Raw genomic sequence first — 21,821 nt, 5'->3', positions numbered from 1 at the left:
TAGGGATCGCTCCCTCCGGGACACCCCGGCCCACTCCTCCATCACCCCCTACTCCTCAATCCCCTCCTATGGCACCACCCCATGCCCACGCAAAAGATGCAATACCTGCCCCTTCACTTCCTCTCTCCTCACCGTCCAAGGACCCAAACACTCCTTTCAAGTGAAGCAGCATTTCACTTGCATTTCCCCCAACTTAGTCTACTGCATTCGTTGCTCCCAATGTGGTCTCCTCTACATTGGAGAGACCAAACGTAAACTGGGCGACCGCTTTGCAGAACACCTGCGGTCTGTCCGCAAGAATGACCCAAACCTCCCTGTCGCTTGCCATTTTAACACTCCACCCTGCTCTCTTGCCCACATGTCTGTCCTTGGCTTGCTGCATTGTTCCAGTGAAGCCCAACGCAAACTGGAGGAACAAGACCTCATCTTCCGACTAGGCACTTTACAGCCATCCGGACTGAATATTGAATTCAACAACTTTAAGTCGTGAGCTCCCTCCCCCATCCCCACCCCCTTTCTGTTTCCCCCTTCCTTTTCTTTTTTTCCAATAAATTATATAGATTTTCCTTTTCCCACCTATTTCCATTATAAAAAGAGAAAAAGAAAAAAAAAAATATTTATTTATTTTATTTTTTTTTACATCTTTTATGCCCTCCCCACCCCCACTAAAGCTATACCTTGAGTGCCCTACCATCCATTCTTAATTAGCACATTCGTTTAGATAATATCACCAACTTTAACTTTAACACCTATGTGGTCTTTTGTATTATTGTTGTTGACATCTTTTGATGATCTGCTTCTATCACTGCTTGTTTGTCCTTACAACCACACCCCCACTCCACCTCTCTCTCTCTCTCTCTCTCTCTCCGCCCCCCACACACACACCTTAAACCAGCTTATATTTCAACTCTTTCTTGGACTCGAACTCAAGTTCTGTCGAAGGGTCATGAGGACTCGAAACGTCAACTCTTTTCTTCTCCGCCGATGCTGCCAGACCTGCTGAGTTTTTGAAGAACTATTATGTAGGTAAGAATGTAACCAGACGAGTGCAATCAAATCCAGCTGTGTCAACTATGTCAAAGGCTCCAGGCAGGTTTAGAAGAACAAAGGGGGATAGTTTACTTTGCAAATCACAGTCACACAGGATGTCATTTTTAGCATTGGTAAGAACTGTTCTGACATTGCGGCAGGGCAGAAATCTGATCGGGGGATTCAAACATCAAGTTCCAAGAATGATAAGCGCAGATTTGCAAGGTGACAACTCATTCAAGGACTGGGATCATTAATATATATTGCTAACAATGGCCTAATTACCAATTTCTTCAGTAATCCACTAGCAACTGATCTCCACTCAGAAACATTAATTAACAACCATCTTGACTATGAGAATGCAGCCATTTCTTTATCCAATCCAGGGTCTTCCCTTTAACTCCACAGGACTAAGTTATGCATCATGTAGCACTTTGCCAAAGTTTACTGAAAATAAACATGCATTATGTCAGCTATCTTCATCCCCCAATCTGGTAACTTCCTCAAAAAAATTCAATCAGGCCTGTAAGACAGGATCATATTACTTTCTAGGAACCATGTCCAGTCTCAATTATCCCGTCTTTGTTCAAGTGGTCATAAACAGTATCTCTCAAGATCTCTTCCAGCAATTTGCCTGTAACAGAAGTCAAGCTGATAGGCCTAAAATTATCCAGTTCTCTGTTTGTGACCCTTTTTCAACTCATGCTACTAGGGCAGTTTCACCTTGGACCATGGAAACAATTCCTGACTCTAGCATGCTGTTAAATGTACACGTTAGGGGTCGTTTAGCACAACTCTTTCTGCAGCTAATAAAGCATACAGCAATGTGCTCAAGTTTACAAACAAAACTGAACTCTAACCAAGCAGTTAGAACAATAAGTGGCTAATAATGATGTTCAATGTTCTCATTTCAAAAAGGACAACTGTTCAAATAGAGCCAACTGAGATCAGGAAGTCAACCACCATTTTGGAATGTTTCAGGTTGCATATATTCTAGTCTTAGGACATACTCAAATAGTGAATACAATGCATAACAGGGTGTCCACCAGCAAAACAGAAAGTACAAGTCTTTTGTTTAATATCACAAAAAGTCATTTTGAATACCAGATACCTCAACAAAAATGTACAAATTAATTATTTATTCAATGATATACCACATTCTCTTCAAATTGGTGAAATTTAGATGATGCAAAATAAATTATTAGGCATGGTGATTGCTAAATACAGTCCATTAGTAGGTTAGGTGATCATGTTTAGTCTAGCATAAGGGTTTTGGCAATTACCTTGATTAGTTATTTGGGTGGTGGTTGCATGATGTTAATTGTAAATACGTTAACTGTAGCGGCTTTTCCTTTGTTAATATAAGTAATTAATAAAAAGTGAGGTACTTTCAGATGATGTAATTCAGGGTAGGTCTTCGGACCACTAACTACGTGATTGGCTACCTAATATCATCGGTACTTATGTGACAAACATTCACGCTTGGTCAAACATCGAGGATCATGGTCAGTTATTCCTGAGCTCCGCTCTCACCTGAGTCACTCCCCTTGGTTGTGGTTTCCTGGAGTTAAGTCACAACGTGGATGAGCCACGTAAATACTCGGATTGGCCACTGCACTAATTGTGCGTATCATTTTGCTTTTATCCATTCGTAATTATGTTGCGCTTTAAACATAGTGACAACATTTACTTAAGCTGCAGAGTCAAAACAATTAAGAAACTATCTGTGGTATCAACCTATGACTTCATGCTAAAAAAAAACTTCAGGCCAGCATATCACGGCAGTGGCAGCAGGGTCCTCCCCAGCACCTTCTCTCTCTTCCTCTCTTGCACTTCTTCATTCTCAAAATCAAGCAAGAGGATCACACAACCTCAGCCCTATCACAGTTGCAATCAATCAAAACGGAGCAAAAATCCGCCAAATTGACCCCAATGTTGCCTTTTTATGGTAGTACAGCTTCATTCCAAGGGAAAGCAACATTCAAGCGTAATGTCTTCCAAGTTAAAAATCCCATTAGACCAGTGAAAAAGCTTAAACAGACTCAAAAACTACAGTACTCATGAGCTTGTTACGGGCATCCAGCTGTTAAAAACTAAATATTGCAGTAGTAGGTAAAGAACAGGACATTTGTTTTCAGTAAAAGCCAGTGTTCTGTATCTATATTTGAATTCTAGCTCTATTGTCTACATTCTGAAGCTATATGGTCACAGAAAGTGAAATGTCAAATTTAGCCCCTGAACTTAGAATGTTAGCCTATCCATGAAATTCATTAATTCAGTATGGCCTGCAACAGCTTCTCCGCTATTCCCAATGCGTGGAGCTATAATTATTTCAGACAAATAGAATATTTATTATAGGTTTAGAACAATATCAAGAATTTGTTTTTTTTTAAATAAGTTAGTCAAAATAATTAATCAAATGTTTCACCTTGGTTTACATTTGCACTAATATGATACTATGGCTCAGATTTTCTCAACGAATGCCATAAATCAAACAGTTGTGCCCAATCAACTAGCAGTGAACTGACACCAAGTTTTACAGGAAAAGTGATTTGAATAGCAAGGACAGCAATGATTAGTAATGGGCAGAGGTGAGTACGGTGGCCATTACCAAAGAGAAGATGCTAGGAAAACTGAAAGATCTGAAGGTGGATAAATCACCTGGACCAGATGGATTACACCCCAGAGTTCTGAAGGAGATAGCTGAAGAGATAGTGGAGGCGTTAGTGGTGATCTTTCAGGAATCACTGGAGTCAGGGAGGGTCCCAGAGGACTGGAAAATCGCTAATATAACCCTCCTGTTTAAGAGGGAGTGAGGCAAAAGATGGGAAATTACAGGCCAATTAGCCTGACCTTGGTCGTTGGTAAGATTTTAGAGTCCATTATTAAGGATGAGATTTCAGAATACTTGGAAGTGCATGGTAAAATAGGGCAAAGTCAGCATGGTTTCATCAAGGGGAGGTCATGCATGACAAATCTATTAGAATTCTTTGAGGAGGTAACGAGTAGGTTAGACAAAGGACAGCCAATGGATGTTATCTACTTGGACTTCCAGAAGGCCTTTGACAAGGTGCCGCACAGCAGGCTGCTCAGTAAGATAAGAGCCCATGGTGTTAGAGGCAAGGTACTAGCATGGATAGAAGATTGGCTGTCCGGCAGGAGGCAGAGAGTGGGGATAAGGGGGTCCTCCTCAGGATGGCGGCCGGTGACTAGTGGAGTTCCGCATGGGTCAGTGTTGGAACCACAACTTTTCACTTTATACATTAATAATCTAGATGAAGGAACTGAGGGCATCCTGGCTAAGTTTGCAGATTATACAAAAACAGGTAGAGGGACAGGTAGTATTGAGGAGGTGGGGAGGCTGCAGAAGGATTTGGACAGGTTAGGAGAATGGGCAAAGTAGTGGCAGATGGAATACAACACGGGGAAGTGTGAAGTCATGCAGTTTGGTAGGAAGAATAGAGGCTTAGACTATTTTCTAAATGAGGAGAGAATTCAGAAATCTGGAGTGCAAAAGGACTTGTGAGTCCTAGTCCAGGATTCTCTTAAGGTTAACTTGCAGGTTGAGTCGGTAGTTAGGAAGACAAATGCAATGTTGGCATTTATTTCAAGAGGACTAGAATATAAAAGCAGGGATGTGCTGCTGAGGATTTATAAGGCTCTGGTCAGACCACATTTAGAACATTGTGAGCAATTTTGGGCCCCATATCTCAGGAAGGATGTGCTGGCCCTGGAGAGGGTCCAGAGGAGGTTCACGAGAACGATCCCAGGAATGAAAGGCTTACAGAATACTGAAAGGCCTGGATAGAGTGGACGTGGGAAGATCTTTCCATTAGTAGGAGAGACTAGGACCCGAGGGCACAGCCTCAGAGTAAAAGGAAGACCTTTTAGAACAGAGATGAGGAGAAACTTCTTTAGCCAGAGAATGGTGAATCTATGGAATTCACAGAAGGCTGTGGAGGCCAGGTCACTGAGTGTATTTAAGACTAAGATAGATAGGTTCTTGATTGGTAAGGGGATCAAAGGTTACGGGGAGAAGGCGGGAGAATGGGGTTGAGAAACTTATCAACCATGATTGAATGGTGGAGCAGACTCGATGGGCCAAATGGCCTAATTTCTGCTCCTTTGTCTTATGGTCTTATCAAAAGTGACACAACCAACAAAGGGACTATTTTTTTTAAAAACAACAAAAAAAATTAACAGCCACAATCATTTTTTCTCAATTGGATGTGATAGTTTTTTTTTTAAATTGCATGTAGAATTATATTGAAGCAAAACAAGAATGTATGGCCTGGATTTTGCAAGCAGGGAAGAAGTCAACAATAAACTGTGAGCAGTCACTGTCATTAACCCTCTGAAACTGACTGCAACATCAGGCTGTGGTGCATGCGCAGATGAACATGGAAATCCGCAAGTTTTGGCCTGTCACTCAGTGCTCTGCCATAGATTGTGCTGTGGACTCCACCTCCCAAGACAACAATCATTGAAATCAGCTAGGAATTCCCCTCCCACCACCCCACATCATTCTAAGAAACCCTATAAGATGTTACACCTTGGGTCAATAAGATGAAACTGGGTTTTTAACAGTAATATGAGTAATAATTTTTGAACAACAGAACTGTCCCAAAAAATTATAACTGTGGAGTGCTTTTAAATGTCCTTGTTTGATTAATTAGTAGATTTTAAAAATATAAATATTTTTATAAAAGTTTTTTCCAGAAAATATCAACTTCTACCTTCAACCCATTTGTACATCTCAATCTTTAATTTGCTTCATGTAAAACAAGTGATTTCATTTTAGTGCTTTTCCTTTCCAGTTTGATGGGGGGAATCTGTGCAAATCCCTTTAATATGATTGGCTGCTTGGGCAGCTTGATGTCATCACTATAGCTCCACGTCAGGAATCCTCAGAAATAACTACAGGGCGATAGAGTTACATTTCTCACCACAGAGGTCATTAGATCTCTCAGCAAGGCTTACCTCGAGGTCAGCAGCAAGCACTGTTGCTTCACTGTTGACATAATCTTCAGACCTACAGGTTTACATTGGAGGATGGACAAATTGACTCAAAAAAATCTACTGTCAATTGCATTTGGATTGTATTAAACTGCTTCACTGTTATATCTTTTCAATATCTTTGCAAATGTATGAATGCTGAAGATTGCTAATGTTGCATTTTACCTATTTGATCTTGAGTTTGTAATTGTGCAATTCATGTGAGCTGCAAGGTCAACTGAAATCTCAATTTTATTTTTAAAAAATAAGTTTATAAAGAACTGTTATTGATGCAATTGACTCTTTGGTGTATTAAGAATATTTAATTTAACCCAGAATAACACAATCTTATTTTCTCAACTTGAAGTATTTTGCTGAAACACTTATCTTTGCTCTGACTTCAGCTCAGAGATCATTTTTACTCTGAACCAAATTAATTCTTTTGGAGCACAAAATTATTTTCATTTAAAAATAAGTCAGGTTTAGTGAATGCATGTTCAAGCCAATACCGTGCCACTGCCAGGTTGCTAGTGCTATTGTTTTCACTGCATTGCCACTGGGCTTGAATAGAGATCAATGCAGGAAAATCGAGATCACTGTTGATGTTAATGGGGATGGCACTATAATAAATATCCCGGCTCATGTTTTATGGTCAGTGGTAATGGAATGGTATTCACCATTCATTCCACTTACAGCTGCTCAAGACAAAATGGGGTTTTAAGTGGCAATTTATCATTGTTAGAGATTATTTTCTGCATGGCATGCTCTACAGAGGATCAGTGGCTTGAGAGAGCAGGGTAAACAACAGCATTTCTCTTCAACCAATCACACTGAAGGATCCTCACTGTGCCATGCAGAGTTAAACCATGAAGTATGAATTAAAATATGTAATTCAACATAAAAAGCATGCACAGAAAGCAAAATAAAGAGAAGGGAAGAAAAACAGGAAAGGTGGAAGAAAGGAGGCAGGAAGAACACTGGGAAACACTGCTAAATCTGAAACAATTAATTACTTCCTACCGACATTTACTGAAAATAATCATCACCTTCAGTTTCCTTCTTAACCCTTCACTAATTCTTCACAACGGTCACTACCAATCAAATTAGTTTCTAATATGGATGAGTGTTTGCGTGCCTTGCTCAAAAACCTTGTATGCAACAATAACACTTTAAAAACATATAGAAGAAAAAAAAACAGAATTATGCTAAATAAATGTACTCAAAAAATATCACAGAAAAGGAACTTGAAGAAAAATACAGGGAAAACACCTGCAATTCAAAGAATGAGTAATGCAACGGCAAAAGCTGAAATCAACCGTGTAAACATTTCTATAACACTATGTAAACATTACTGTTGTTAACATTGACTTTGCTTCAGTTAGTACATAATGTATCGCCTTTTGATAACAATGAAGCTTCAGCCTTCCTCACTGTATCTGCAGCCAGTAAACACACAGGGTAAGCAGCTCAGACATGGTCGGTGCTGATCGTTACACAAAGCCTGAGCTCCAGGCCGAGGATTCGGGATCCCCGAGATTCCTTCTTTATCTCACTCACAAACAAACAGCTCGAGGGGAAAATGAACGAGACACAGATAAGCCGCGGTGATTAAAGCCCCGGTGGGAGGGAGGCAGAGCCCCGTCTCGGGGATCATCCGAGTTATATTCACCGGCAAACTCTCCGATGATGAAGGCAAAGAAAAGGCGACCATTGTCAATTTAACGGCCAAGGTAGAGTGGCGCCGTGACCTAAAATTTGCATTCACCTGTGTCCGAATAGTACATAGTGGCGGGGCTCTCGACTCCACTCGCTCGCCTCTCTCTCCCCACCCGGTTTCTATGTCGATCCGATCCGATCCGATCCGGCTCCCTCTCCCTCTCCACAGCTCGAGCACTACACGCGTGCACTCTCACTCCAACTCAGGCTCGCACAGCGCGCGTGCGCTCTCTTTCTCCTTCTGACGAACGACAGCTTTGGTGCTTTCGCTCGAGCTCAGGCTCGCCTCCGGCGCGCGTGCGCCACCTCCTTCCAGCTCCAAGTTCACTCCCACATGGACGGCCGCTGGTCAGCAACTGACGGAATTTGAACAAGGTGACCGTTATAACCCGAGCTGGGGAGCGAGCGGGGTTTTTTATTCCCTCCTCTATGTTTCAGCCTCTTCCGTCCTGCTTTGGCGTTTTTAAGTGTGAACTTCGGCTCTGGTTCTTTTTTCAATGACGTCCCCAATTCCAAAAGAGGAGTGTGTTTAACCTTTGTAATCCTGCCCCCATCTATCACAAGTGATCGCCTTATCGAAGCTGCACAGTGTGAACAACTGTAGACTTCCTCCCAGTCAAATTCCAAACCAACACACCAAAAGGTAAGCCATGCTGAATATTTTATTTGAAGGAATTGCGAGCGTTGGAGAAGCACTTGCTTTGATTAAAATAAAAACAAAAAATGCTGGAAAATATTCAGTAAGTCAGACAGTATCTGTGAAGAGAGAAACAGGAACGACTTGAAACATTAACTTTGTTTCTTTCTCCACTCATCTTGCCTGTGGAGAGAGAAACAGAGACGACCTGAAACATTAACTTTGTTTCTCCCCCCACAGACAGCAGTGGAGAGAGAAACAAAGTTAATGTTTTAGGCCGTCTCTGTTTCTCTCTCCACGGGTGCTGCCTGATCTACTGAGTACTTCTTGAGTTTTTATTTCAGATTTCCGCCATTGCAGTATTTTGCTCTTGTTTTCATTAAGTTGCTTGTTTTTCGGCAATTGAACTAGAACAAACAACTGAAAAGCTGCACGTTAAGCATATAGCGTCGACACGTAAATATGTGCCCTCTGGAGTCTGTTATTATGTCTCTTGGTCATTCAAATACGTATATATTTGTTTACATTGGAAAAAATAAGACAAAATGCACTTTAATATCCTGGCTAACCTCCAAAATTAATTCAGTGGCACATTTGAAATCCCAATTTTGAGCATCCATTTCATTGTTAACTCATTTGTATTTAAGTGAAACTAAATTATGTAAACTTTCTATAAGCTAGCTGTGTTAGTTTCTTGACATCAACTGCCTAAGCTCAGGTTTGAAAAAATGATCATTTGCAGGAGATGCCAGAGGGCTACAAGTTTATAAAACTGTAATCAATCAATATCAAAGGAAAATTGCAAAAGGAAAATTTGCATTATTATAGATTTCAAACTACAAATTTCAGGGAAGGGCCCATGCTTATTTTAAATTTCATGTGGAATCACTTGGGAAAGCATATTGTCAAATTCTCATCAGTGAATTTCTAGTAAATTATCCTTGATTGAAACGGAAAGTTATTGTAGTATTCTAAAAAAATTGATTTTTTTTCTTAAAACCGGAATTCATCTGTTTTTGTCTCAGATAAAAATCTAAGATTTTGGTTTGGGATGTTTGTTTTTGTATACTCTGTACATGTTGTCACAATATGCATTTTCCCAAACAGCAATGAGTGCAGGAGTAGCTATACCGGAGGGAAAGAGGTTGAACAAGTATGGAGACCTAGAAAACATTGAATTGACTGTGGAAGACTGGATGACACGATGGGAAAAGAAACACATTGGTTTTCACAAGGGAGAAATTCACGAGTGAGTGCAAATTTTAGTGTTCAGGCACCTTTTAATTCTTAATTTTTTTAAATATATTTCCTTGATAAGGAATCTCTGGAGTCCTATTTTTGTTTCCTTGTGGTTTGCAATGATGAACAAATTGGAATGTTCATCTTGCAGACTTAATTTATTACTCTAGTATTAAATGGTGAGGTTGTTCTGATTGAAAACCGTACATTGTGGTGTGGTGGTGGGTGGGGTGGGGCAGGGTGGGGTGGGGCGGGACGGGGGTTGGGGGCGGGGTGGGTGGGGGTGTGGGTGACAGCTGATAACATAAAATGGATTAGTACTTTCACAGAACAAAGTTCTCAATTATCCAAACATCAAACACTGTTGCTGCCTAAACAGAAGACCCAGGCTGCTGTCCATTAGTAGGAGTTTGCAAGTCAATCTTTTTATGAACAAATAATGCCATAACTAGAAGTGTGGAGAGCTGAGAGCCTTTTTCTCAAGCATCCATAGTGCTTTATCTCTGTTTGGAATATTTTAAGTATTCATTCCTACTATCTGTACTTTAGAGCTAGGATGCGCATCATAAATGTCTCACAACTTTTTCCACCAAATCATTGGAGCAAATACCAATGTCTTGTTACAAAAATAGATTTAGAAAGTGATCATTGTCAAGTCTGAAAACCTATGCGATTGAGTTAACCATTAATGTTACATTTATTTCTATACACGAGATGATTACCCAACAATAATGGTATGATATGATAGTTAATCAATGAATGAACCCCATTTTGTATCCATAACTGTATATTCCACTGGTTATATAAATATATTGCAACACTAACCCAAAACTATATTTCTAATACAACAAAATAATTCAAAGGCTAACATTTTCTGATATTTCAGAGCTTACTGCTTATCAAAACACGTACATGTACAATGTGTTAGGAAATAGAGATAGTTTAAGTAAGTTATTTCTGTATTTGTGTGTTAAGAAAAGTTGAGTTTTAGTTTCACTTTAAAACATGCCTGCGTTTTAATGAAGATTTTATGACTCTTGAAGGGGAGTTAAAACAAAGGTAGAAAAAAACTGCTGTCGCCTAGTAACAGGAGGCCCCACAGAAACAGAAAAGTAGTTTCAGTTCTTTTGAAGCCAGGATTCCAGAGAGGCTGGACAGCAGAGGGACAGATAACAAGTCTGAAGCTGAAATTGAAGCCAGCTGCAAGGAGAAGCTGGATACAGAGTAAGGAACTACAGAAGCAGGTTCCAGAAACTAAGAAAGGAAGTCCCCAAGTCTGGGGAGCAGAACAGCAAAGATCCCAAGAGGACAGTTAAGTCAAAGGACAAGGTCAGGAACCTGGAAAAGGTCCTGTTAAGTGAAGTTAATATGAGAAGCAGAAAAAGGCTCCAAGTTTAAAGAGAAGTTGCAGGAAGCAGACTTAAAGCAAAATAGAAGCCAGAAGATCCAAAGGGACAGCAGAAGGTCTGTAGCTCTTTACTATGGGCGTGTAAAGCACTGGTGTTCTGTTGGCATGGCTAAGTGAGTGAAAGAGTGTGCATGGAAGAAAGCTTGAATGCACGTGCCAATCCAGGGGAGAGGAACATTGGAAGGAGAGTTCAAAACCCTGGAGGTGGACCCTTGTGGAAAGCATTTGAGAGAAGCATTGTTTGGGAGAAGATTCCAGAGTGAGTCCTTTGATAATGGAAATTGGAAGCCCTCGTGTGAAAGACAGAGTTCAGTGAGACCAGTTGGCTCACAGAACGACTGGGGGGAGTTGATGACAGATCCATAGCATCTGTTTGGGGTGGCATATGTCACTTGGTTTCAGAGTGTGGTGTGTCTGACCACAGGTCACCTATTGGTTTATATGGACCTTGTACTTACTGTGAACATTAGAATATAAGATAGCTTTTGTAACTTATGTTATTCTTCAAATCTGTATATATCTGTGAAGGTATAGGTATGGGTGAAGGAATATTGTAATATAGTTCATCTTTTCTTGTTTAATAAATGTTTTATTCTTTTGTTAAAAGTTTGTCAGTTGACTCCTGTGGCTCTGTTCAACAGCCACTCACCATGTATCTAAAATAACAAATGAAAGTTAGGATCTTTCAAGCACGGTTCCACTCTGGGATTTGGCTTGTCCAGAAGTAACATCAGCTGGGATCATAACAAAAGTGTTTCACTGAAGTTTGCCATTGTAAATACATCACATATAAGGAAAGAAAATAACAAAAATATACCATTTAAAGTTATTGGCATCAAGTCCAGTGGGGCTCTGCAGAATCTACAGTAGTTTGCACTTTGATAGTCCATAAAATGAGATTAGCCTGTTGCAAAAAAAATCACAAAATAGTTTGAAATTCAATGTAAAACTTATCCTATTCATTCACAAATTACATACAAAACAAACCTGCTTGTTGGTTTACCATAGGCCATGTCTCACCAAAATGTTCATAAGCTTGTCTTCCAGAAGATACAAAAAATATACTGGGTGCATTTGGTACTATAGCATCAAGCTCGCATAATGAGAGGTTACAACTCCCAGGTCACATGATGAGAATTTGCCAGTAATGAGAAAGTCCTGGTCTTAAGAGAAGTAGGTATTGGGACAGCTGTGGTTCAGTGAGTAATACTGTCTCCTCTGAGCCATAAGGTTGTTCAAGTCTCATTCTAAGACACAAAAATGAAGCCTGACACCCCAGTGCAGTAATGTCAGAGGTGCTGGCTTTTGGATGAGATGTTACACTGTGGCCCTGCCTAGCCACTAACATGAGTATAAAAGATTCCACAGCACTATTTCAAAGAAGAGAAGGGAGTTATTCCCAATACCCTGGTTGGTATTTATCTGTCAGTCAACATCACAAACATATTACCTGATTATTATCACCTTGCTGTTTGTAGGAGCTTTCTGTGTGCAAATTGGCTGCTGCATTTCCTATATTAAAACAGTGACTGCTATAGGATATCTTGTAGTACAGTGGGTAGCATCACTGCCTCTGAACCAAAAACTTCAGATTTGAGTCCCACCCCAGGACTTGATGGCCAAGGAACATGTGTTCATAATGCAGCCAAGCAGGTTGACTATCAACCTGAAAATCCTTCCAACACATGCCTATGAAAGGCAAGAGCGGGAGAGAGTCCTGGTTAGCCATGTGATGGAAAGAACATTGGAGTCTCTACCATCACTATCCATAGCTCCAGGCTAACATGCATGTAAATGTGCATGTTGCCACAGCAACTTGGATTCACTCAGTGAACTTGAACACACCCACCACCACCACAAATGTGGTAGAAAATCCACTTTCTATGTAAAAGAAATTTCTCCTGAATTCCTTAAAGGAATAAAACACAGCAACTGCACTTCAAAAAGTATTTCATTGGCTATGAAGCACTTTGAGACGGACTTGTGAAAAGTGCCAGAGAAATTTTTTTTAAGGCATGCTCACAGGTGTCAAGAAAACAAGAAAGTGTAATATTTTTCCTCTGGTAATAATCCTGGCATATTATCTTATGTACTGGAAATCAAGCTGTAATTGGATGAAGAGCTAGAGTGATGGCAAGGGTCTAAACTTAACAGTAAGAAGTCATTTTGATATGTTAATGAACCAAGAGGAACTTCAATAAGAACAAAGAACAAGGAAAAGTACAGCGCAGGAACAGGCCCTTTGGCCCTTCAAGCCTGCGCCGATCATATTACCTGTCAAACTAAAACATTTTGCACTTCCGGGGTCCGTATCCCTCTCTTCCCATCCTATTCATGTATTTGTCAAGCTGCCTCTTAAACACCACTGTCGTACCTGCTTCCACCACCTCCTCTGGCAGCAAATTCTAGACACTCACTACCCTCTGCATAAAAAAACTTGCCCTGCACATCTCTAATGTTTTCTCCTCTCACCTTAAATCTATGTCCCCTAGTAATTGATTCTTCCACCCTGGGAAAAAGCTTCTGACTATCTACTCTGTCCATGCCACTCATGATTTTGTAAACCTCTGTCAAGTTACCCCTCAATCTCTGTTGCTCTATTGAGAACAATCCAAGTTTCTCCAACCTCTCCTCATAGCTAACAACCTCCAGACCAGGCAGCATCCTGGTAAACCTCCTCTGCACCCTCTCCAACGCCTCCATATCCTTATGGTAATATGGCGACCAGAATTGCACACAATATTCCAAGTGTGGCCTAACCAAGGTTCTATATAGCTGCAGCATGACTTCCCAGCTTTTATACTCAATACCCCTGCCGATGATGCCTTCCTGACTACCTTATCAACCTGCGGTGCCACTTTCAGTGACCTGTGGACCTGTACACCCAGATCCCTCTGCCCGTCGATGCACTGAAGGGCATAAAGCAATAACAGGAATAGTTTGAGCTGAGTTGTTTTAGTTCAATGGGGAATATATGCAGGTTGTAAAAAGGTGTAAGGAAGTGAATTAGAGGGTAAGTTTTGTTTTTACAAGTCTAAGCGCTAAAGTAAAGAACAAAAGTAAAGAAAGCATTTCTGAAGAGACTGGTGGAGACAATAGAGAGATCAAAAGGAAGGGATGCATTTAAGGAAATACTGAGTGGGTAGCTGGTTAGATCTCCCAGAAGACAGCAGGGTAGCTGGGCATATCTCCTAGAAGATAGGATAGCTAGGCAGAACTCCAAGGAGACAACGTGAACAAGGCCAGACCTGAAGACCCAGTTGCTGTGAGCCTCAGAGGGCACCCCAAGGAAAAAGATGCTTTGTGGTAACAATAACTGGAATTCTATAGATTTGAGAATCAATAAGGATAGTTGCTGAACAGAAGAGGGGAAGGTTAGCTCTGAGGGTAGTTAAGATAAGATTTGTGGAACTGTTTCAAAGTACTGCTTACGGTGTGAAGCCATTCTTGTGTTTAAATGTAATAGTGCTTTTTCCCCTTTTTTTAAAATAAATGTTTACTATAAAATCATCACATGTAATCGGGGAAATCATTTCCTGATTTCAGAACCACTCCTTATATTATACAAATTGCAAAACCATTTTGGCAGCTGTTTCAAGTTTCCTTCTGGGATTTGAGCAGCTCGGCATTTACCATCCGCCATTCCATAGCACAGGGAAGACTGAATATCTTGTGCAGACCCAAAATTTGTAATATCGGACATGGATGCAACTGTTGATCTTGGTAAAAAGGCTGTAACTATTGTGGGGAATGGATATCAGATTAAGACAATATTTGGTTGAGTTATGATAACTTTCCATGGTTGTTTGGTTCAGGTGAACACAATCCAGTCTGTGGCATTTTAATAAAATAACAAAGTGAGTTTCTGGTGCACATGGAGTCAAACCACAGGATGGGTGAAGAAAGTAGAAATAAATATGTCCTCCAGAGATTGTACTTCTGTGCTGAAAGTTTTGCAATTGGAATGTAAGAATTGATAGATAACAGAAGACCAATTCCCATCCACTTCACTTTATACCACACTGGTCCTCACATGATACAGCAGGTAATGGAGTTGATGAATAACCATGGCAATCAATCTCTGTCAGTTAGCTGGTTATCAGACTCTGACCTGGGGTGGTGAAAAATTTCAGGAACCATAGGTTCAAAATCACTAGTTTCTCAAACTTATTCCATGTCTCCGATTGCTAATACACTCTATCCCAAAATTAACTTTTCTGAGAAAAGTCTGTCAAATTTACATTTGGAAAAATTAATGCACCCTATTTTCACTGCCTTTAGGAAAGCTGTTCTATGGATTCACCAAATGTCCATTGATTGAGGTGGGGGTGAGGTCAGCATTGGAGGCAGGGAGAGAGGACTACAGTAGCAGTGAGGGGTTATAGACTATATATTGCACGAGGGAAGGCTGAAGGTTTCCCAAAGGGACTTTGAGAAGCACTGCTCCTTCTCCTGGCCTCTAAGGAATTCTGAAAGAGCCACTTGGTGGGGTGGGGAGAGGCGTGGCAGCTCCTGCCTCCTTTTCACTGCCAAGATTGTTTATCCCCCAAGATACCATGCAGCTGGAGTTACTTTCAAATTAGTTTCCCAAATGCACTATAGATGCCCTATTTAAATACATTTTAATAACATTCCACCTCTTCACAGTGAGACCCTCAGACACCCCATTATCCACTGGATAGCAGGCTGGGTTACATAATGCCCAAGCCTTTTCCACCCATCATGGGAGGTTAATACCGAGGCCAGTATTTCTGCAAATTAATTTTGAATTTACTAGTCCAAATGTAGGCCACGTCTGGTTATACAATTCTGGTCAAAAACTGTCATAATCTGCATTATCTAGGCTCTGTGGAATTTTAAAAACAGCAATCATGTCACTTATCAACCTTCTCTCCAGTGAAAACATGTTCAGCCTGTGTAATCACTCCACTCAATCCAATCTCGCCATCTCCTCAATCATTCTTGGTTTAAGAATTCCAAGTGATGTCACACCATTGGTTTGTAAAGTCATGGGATTACTTGACTATTTTGGCTCAATTCTCACCTTTTAAGACATCCCAGCATTTGATTTGCTTTAGTCACTGTCACCATACAAACTTACAATAGTTTCAATTTGATGCCAATCAGAACTCAGATATTTTTCCATGTATATTACTTTTCTTTCTATTTAAATAATACCTTTGTGAATTATTTGTCCCCATTTGAAACATTGTATTTCTCGACATTGAATTTAATCTGTTATTTGCCATCCTAGTTCTCAAGTATATAGAATCATAGAATGGCCTCCTTCTGTGCTGTAACCTCGTGGCCTATCAGGTCCAAGCCAGCCCTCTGCAAGAGTAACTCGGCTAGTCCCACTCCCCCTCTTTTTCCCCATAGCCTTCCAACCAGAGCGCTGGTACAAAAAAGGTGGTGAACCAGTTTTGGAAATTTCTCATTAAAATCTAACTAATAGCACTTACAAAGTCTTTACAAATTCATCTCAAAGATTTTGTGAGGCTGAACCAGTATGTGCTCAAAAAATGTTATTATCAAATACATGAAATTAAAATCTTGTGATCTCTCATCAGTGTATTACAGCTCACATATGATACATGTATCATTTATAACTTTAGCATAGTGTATTCTACATCAGTGGCTGCTGGTAATATGTACAAGTCGTTGTGTGAATGTGTCTATTTTGTTTAGAACAGTGTCAATAGCCAAGAATCATTCTTTTCCTGCCTCTCTGGCAGTATTTGTAATGGAACCATTATCTGAGTTGTCATTCTCTGCGAGAATTTATTTTGTAATTCAGCAATCAGTCAGCCACTTAAAAGAATTATTGACACCACAATTCTGACCTCTTGTGCATCCCTGCTTTAATTTTCCAACATTAGTAACTCTGCTTTCAGGTCCCTAGGCCCTAAACTCTGGAATTCCCTCCCTAAACCTCTCCATCCTTCTATCTGTCTCCCTTTTAAGATGAAACCTACCTCTTTGATCATCTATTCTAATATCTCTTTATATGTCTTGGTGTCAAATTGTGTTTCATAATGTTCCTGTGAAACACCTTAGGACATTTTATCATGTTAAAGACACAATATAAATGCCATCTGTTTTCACAATTTCTTTTGAGATATTCTCAAGCTGATAGAAGGTTTCCAAAAAGAGGAACACAGGAGCATCATTTATTTGCTGTTTATTTTGCCAGTTTAAAAATAATTCAAGATTTGAAAAGACACAAATGTTCCTTTGCTGCCTGGTCAGCTTATCAGTGTGCACACTTTTTCTGATCTTCATGCTGTTGCATTTTTTTTCCTCTATTGATGTCTCCTAACTTTTGCCATTACCCTCTAATTGTTTTTACACAGTTCCTTGACATTCTATCTGTCTTCGAACCTAGGACATTCAGGTCAGCATGATTCAGTCATTCATCCACATTAATTCACTGACCCATCATAGTGTTCCTTCATTTGAACAGTTTTCGTAAGTTCTCCATTTCAAAACATTACAGTTAATCGGTCATATACTGATCTGAAATGGTTGTATTTGATCAAGTATTTTGTCCGTTTAAACTGTCTATTGTTTATAGATTGTTGCAGAAACACTCGGACATCATTCTAAATGGGAGGAAACAAATCCGTATTTTTGTCCCACTCTGTGGAAAGTCACTAGATATGAAATGGTAAGTAAATTCCTAATCAGGAATTATACTTTAATATGTTTTTCCAATTGGTCATATTGGAGTATATGCTGGGAGTACACTGTCTGAAGATACTGTCTAACTGCAGAGGAAAAAGAAACAGTTAACATTTCAGATTAGTGGCCTTTCATCTGTTATTGGGAAATGTTAGAGATGTAACGGGTTTTAAGCAAGTGGGGAGAGGAATGGAGGAAAGATCAAAAGAGTCTGTCTGTGATAGATTGGAAGACAGGTTTGATTAAAGGACAAAAGGGATGGTAGTGCAAGGCAAAAGGGGGTGGTGTCAGCTATAAGTTTGCAAGTGACACTAAACTAAGAAGCCCAATAAATTATGTAGATGGAAGCAAGAATTTAGAAAGGGATATAGACAGATTGAGTAGGCAAAACTGTGACAGGTGGAGTTCAGTGTGAGGTCATCCAGTATGGTTCCAAGAAAGACAAATCAGAATATTTTCTTAATAGCAAGAGAAGAGAAACTATAGGAGAGTAAATTGATTTTGGCTGTCCAATACACAAATTAGCAACAACAATAACTTTAATTTATATATCATATTTAACATAATAAAAAGTCCCAAAATGCTGCACTGGAGCTTTATAGAACAAAATTTGATGTGGAGTCACATGATTAGTTTATAGGGCATGTGATCAAAAGCTTGACCAAAGAGATAAGTTTAAAGGGGGAAAGATAAGTCAAGAGGTGGAAAGATTTCAGGAAGAAATTCCAGTGTTTTAGACCTTAGCAGCTGAAGGCAAGGTCACCAAGAGTGGAACTCTTAAAATTGGGATCAGTGGAATTTTTTCCAGTACAATTTGCTTGTCTTCGCATAACCTTTTATACATACTGCGTTTTGTCCAACAGTGACTGCATTTCAAAAGTAGTCATTTGGTAGTACAGAACTTGACTATTGCTGAAAAAAGACATTTTGTCAAAGCTTTTCATCTTGTACTCATCAGGAAATCACAAGAATACCAATGTCAGGGGAAGCAGCAATTTATAATGTATGAGAAGAGAGTGCTGATTGCTTGGCAAGTGAACTCTGATTGGTAGAGGCGTTGCCATGTACATGCACCAGCTAATGGTGACTGACGAGCATTGTTTGAAATTTAAACCAGGCAACTTGACTCTGATTGGTCCCTGAGGAATGAATCGGCGAATGGCTATCACTTATTTTGTTTACCAAAAACAGGCACAATGTATGTACATGCTCTTTCTGTCTGCAAAGAACAGGGCCCTGTGCTTCAATAAATGTAGCTTCTAGTACACACAAATGTGCCATACTGTGAGCCTGACTGACAATCTTATATGGTTGTCAGCGTAACTTTTAGCACACTGAGGATTATCTAGCAAAGATTGTCCAATTGCAGAATCACATTTAATATTGCATACTATGTTTTGAGTTTTGCAAGCACAGAAGATGTTCTTTTCTGTCAGGTGTTATGAGAACAAGGAACAGTTGAGGAAATATTCAAGTTACTGGAATAGCTTCATGGAATTGGAATTGCTTAAGTGGGAGAACTGTTTTGCTGTTTGCACAGATGTTGCTGCCACTGAGACAGGCAGTCGGAATGATGTTACAAGAATAAGAGCCATAAACCCACAAGTACTCATGATACATTGTATATTGCATTGCTAAGTCTTGCTTCAAAAAGAATAGAATCCAAATTGCATGCTGTGTTAAATGAATTGTGAATTTTGTGAAATCCAGACCTGTGAATTCACATACCTGTTTGACCCTTTTAACCTGTTAAATACACTGAACCTATCAAAAGATAGTGGCAGTGTCATGAAGCTATTAATGTATGTAATGATATCAGATTAAATAGAGGTTTAATCCGTGGGTGTGTCTTAATTGGATTAAAGCCAGCTAGACTGGGTGCTTTGATGTACAGTAGTTTTGGGATGTAAACCATAAGGAAGGGTACATCTGCATTTTGTTGAATAGAGCCTTCAAGAAGGGAAGTGAAATCTTGCACCTAGCTAGGAGAGATTAAGCAATGTTTATAATACTTATAAAATTGGTACTATGAAAGGAGTTCAAAGGGCCTGGTAATACAATGAGAATTTACATTCAAAGAGAAGTGCTGGGTATAACAGAAAGCAATTTTGTGTGTGCAGGCAAAGGCACGTAATATTAAAGCAGCTGTAAGCCTGCACCTGTCTGCAAAGGAACCAAAGTGAAAGGAACCTCATTTTGAACTTGTAAGGTGAAAATGCTTTGCCTGGTATCTGCTTAAAGTCTATGGGTCGTTGTTGCCTTAGTGAAGATTAGTTTGGAAATTTGTTAAAAGTTATGATAGTAATTTGTAGCCATGCTTAACTTATGTAAGTTAATAAATGCCACATGTTGTTTGATTTAAAAACCTCTTGAGAACTGATGGTCTTATTCCTGAATTTAGAGCTGCATCTCAAACATACCACTTGAAAATATAGGCTATGACAGTTGTTTAAAGTTTCACTCTTGGATTTTAATTAACAGCCTTTACCAACTGCTGTGTCATAGCATGCAGTATAACAATACTCAAAATGAGTGATGAGATTGCAATGTTTGGGAAGAAAATTGTGATTTGAAAAATTAGACTATTCCCATGACTGAGTTTCTGGATGCAAACACAATGACAGTTGAGTGTCTGAAAGAAAGGACATTATTTATCCCACAACATTGACACTGTACACAAGTGTTTAATTTGAAAATATTATCACAAGTTTGGGATCCATTTGTTACTTCATCTTGTTGTCTTAAGTGGAACAACAGAAAAGGAGCTGATGAAACTGTCATGTTACTACTCCCCTTAAAATTAAGTTTCAGGAACAAAATACCATCTCAGTTTTGGCTATCCGCGTCTGTCTATAACCAGAATTAGTAAAAGAAGCAACAAAAGTGGGACTAGTTTTCCCAACAACATGATTCTCAGCTATGGCAGCAATGAGGATGAAGTACAGGTCCTGTCTGGATGTGGTGATTAACGAGTGATGTTGTTGAACATCACACCATGGATTTTACAGTGAGAAGCAGGGAAACCCATCTCACTGATATCTGTGGACAATAAATGTTTTCTTCAAAGCATTATTAAAGCATACCTTACATGCAGCACTTTCATATTATGGACATTACATAATGTAATTTAGATGAGGGAAGGTCTGTGGTTATTAGTCCATTTGAAAAGGAGCCCTTCATTGAAAAAAACCTTTGAGAACCAATGTTTTAGACAGTTTCTTTGAATATTGCCTGCTCACATAGAAACAAAAACAAGTTGAATTTACTGTTGATCAGGCATATAAGACAACCCCATTTGTTTGGTGACAAAATGCATGTTTAGGCCTGCACTCAGCGTATAAGTTGCCAGGCCCCCCACCCCCTTCTATTTTTCCACTAATAAATGCATGTTTAGGGCTATACTTACCTTAGGAGCTAGCCTCAATTTTTCAAATCAGGGATACATGTTTAGGGTTACACTCACCCTATATGGGGCACATGGGATCAAGCAGGCGATATGGGCTATGTTGCCAAGATGATGTACGGGAGTTTAAAACACCCCCAAACAGAGCAGACCAATGAACAGAAATGGGTCCTCCTGCACCAACACCTGCGGTTCATGTTTATGTTTGGCAGATAAGTCAACCCCCGTTTTTGGAAGGGTTTTTCGAAGATTCAAAGGTCGATTTACACACCACTTTCTATGGTACAATAAATGGAATCATAGAAAGTTTACAGCACAGGAGGCAGCCATTTTGTCTGTTGTGTTTGTGCTGGTTCCCTGAAGGAGCAATTCACCTAGTGCCACTCCCCTACTTTTTTCCCATACTCCTGCAAACATTTCCTTTTCACATAATGATCCAATTCCCTTTTGAAAGCCTCAGTTGACCTTCCGTTCTCCACACTGTCAGGCAGTGAATTCCAGATCCTAACCACTTGCTGTATGAAAATGTATTTCCTCATATCGCCATTGCTTCTTTTGCCAATTACCTTAAATCTGTGCCCTCTGGTTCTCGATCCTTCCACCAATGACCAGACCCCTCATGATTTTAAACACCTCTATCAAATCTCCTTTCAACCTTCTCCTCCAAAGAGAAACATCCCAACTTCTTCAATCTATCTATGTAACTGAAGTTT

General features: G+C 39.8%; 2 protein-coding genes across 7 annotated transcripts in view; one reads left to right on the top strand and one right to left on the bottom strand.

The window, feature by feature from the left end:
* The window catches only part of LOC121275837 (lysine-specific histone demethylase 1B), a 191,771-nt gene extending 183,816 nt beyond the window's left edge, over positions 1–7,955 (bottom strand). For all 5 annotated transcript variants that reach the window (XM_041183526.1, XM_041183530.1, XM_041183527.1 and 2 more), the window contains exon 1: positions 7,790–7,955. In XM_041183526.1, the coding sequence (XP_041039460.1) occupies positions 7,790–7,808 (19 nt within the window). In that variant the 5' untranslated portion in view covers positions 7,809–7,955. The remainder of the gene's footprint in view (positions 1–7,789) is intronic.
* Positions 7,956–8,048: 93 nt separating this feature from the next.
* Positions 8,049–21,821, top strand: part of LOC121275838 (probable thiopurine S-methyltransferase) — a 39,134-nt gene continuing 25,361 nt past the window's right edge. Inside the window, exons 1-3 of one of the 2 annotated variants that reach the window (XM_041183532.1) lie at positions 8,050–8,383; positions 9,485–9,626; positions 17,599–17,691. In XM_041183532.1, the coding sequence (XP_041039466.1) occupies positions 9,487–9,626; positions 17,599–17,691 (233 nt within the window). In that variant the 5' untranslated portion in view covers positions 8,050–8,383; positions 9,485–9,486. Of the gene's footprint in view, positions 8,384–9,484; positions 9,627–17,598; positions 17,692–21,821 lie in introns of both variants that reach the window. The other variant, XM_041183533.1, reaches the window with a different exon arrangement.

Source organism: Carcharodon carcharias, chromosome 3 (assembly GCF_017639515.1).
Source record: "Carcharodon carcharias isolate sCarCar2 chromosome 3, sCarCar2.pri, whole genome shotgun sequence".
Taxonomy (NCBI): domain Eukaryota; kingdom Metazoa; phylum Chordata; class Chondrichthyes; order Lamniformes; family Lamnidae; genus Carcharodon; species Carcharodon carcharias.
Note: the sequence above shows the minus strand (reverse complement) of the source record. Positions and strands in the feature narration are given on the sequence as shown.